We start from the raw sequence: 1,067 nt of genomic DNA on the forward strand, positions 1-1,067 counted from the left end.
AGCGGCGGCGGCAGCAGCAGCAGCAGCAGCAACAGTAGGAGGCATATACAGCGGTTTGGGGGATATTATACTAATTTTTTGAAATACATTTGCTGCTGCTGCTGCTGCTGCTAATGCTTCTGCTGCTGCTGCTAGTAACACTTCTGCTGCTGCTGCTAGTGCTTCTTCTGCTGCTGCTGCTACTACTTTTGCTGCTGCTGCTGCTGCTTGTGCTAACACTCCCGCTGGTGCTGCTTCTAATACTTCGGTTGCTGCTGCAGCTAATATATCTGCTGCTGCTGCTGCTGCTGCTGCTGCTGCTGCTGCTGGGGCGTACTCGCAGTCTGAGGGAGTTGTGGTGGGCCAGGCCTCAACGGCGCAGCGCCCGTGCCGCCGGGGCGTCTGCAGCACAGCAGCAGCAGCAGCAGCAGCAGCATTAGCAGCAGCAGCAGCAGCAGCAGCGGGGGGGACGCATCAGCAGCAAGAAAAGCTGCAGCAGCAGCGGGAAAGGAGGAGGGGGCTGTTGCTGCAGTTCTGCTGCTGCTGCTGTGCAGGCCCACCTCCATTCTCGTCGGGTGTACGTACACTCCACATAGGGAGATGTTGTTGTATCTGCTGCTGCTGCTGCTGCTGCTGCTGCTGCTGCAGCTGCAGTAGCAGCTGCTGGCGTTTTTCAAGTCAGTGCTGCTGCTGCTGCAGTTGCTGCTGTGTTGCTGCTGCTGTTGCTGCTGCTGTTGCTGCTGCTGTTGCTGCTGAAGCCCTCTGGAAGGGTCCACATCTACCTCTTCTCTTTTCTCTAAGTCATTGCCAGCCAGTTAACTAAACCCTAAACCCTAAACCCTAAACCCTAAACCCTAAACCCTCGAGGCCCCCCAGCTGCAGCGTTCTGTTGTCTTGGGCGCCACACAGCTGCTGCTGCTGAGTAAGCTGTAGCTGTGAGTGGAGACACAGCAGCAAGTGAATTCTGTTATTTATTACTGCTGCTGCTGCAGTTGCTGCTGCAGCAGCAGCAGCAGCTGCTGCTGCTGCTGCTGCTGCTGCACGGGGCTTGAAGGGCCCCGCGGCCGTTCCCGCTGGCGGATGCAGCG

The 1,067-nt window shown here is 57.6% G+C and overlaps 1 protein-coding gene across 1 annotated transcript in view; it reads left to right on the forward strand.

The window, feature by feature from the left end:
* Nucleotides 1–1,067, forward strand: part of EMH_0027490 (uncharacterized protein) — a gene marked incomplete at both ends in the record, with an annotated part of 6,625 nt that overhangs the window by 4,331 nt on the left and 1,227 nt on the right. Inside the window, 2 exons of the mRNA XM_013494036.1 lie at nt 1–34; nt 323–501. Of these exons, the coding sequence (XP_013349490.1) occupies nt 1–34; nt 323–501 (213 nt within the window). The remainder of the gene's footprint in view (nt 35–322; nt 502–1,067) is intronic.

Source organism: Eimeria mitis, genomic scaffold (genome assembly GCF_000499745.2).
Source record: "Eimeria mitis Houghton genomic scaffold, Emh_scaff1013, whole genome shotgun sequence".
NCBI lineage: Eukaryota > Apicomplexa > Conoidasida > Eucoccidiorida > Eimeriidae > Eimeria > Eimeria mitis.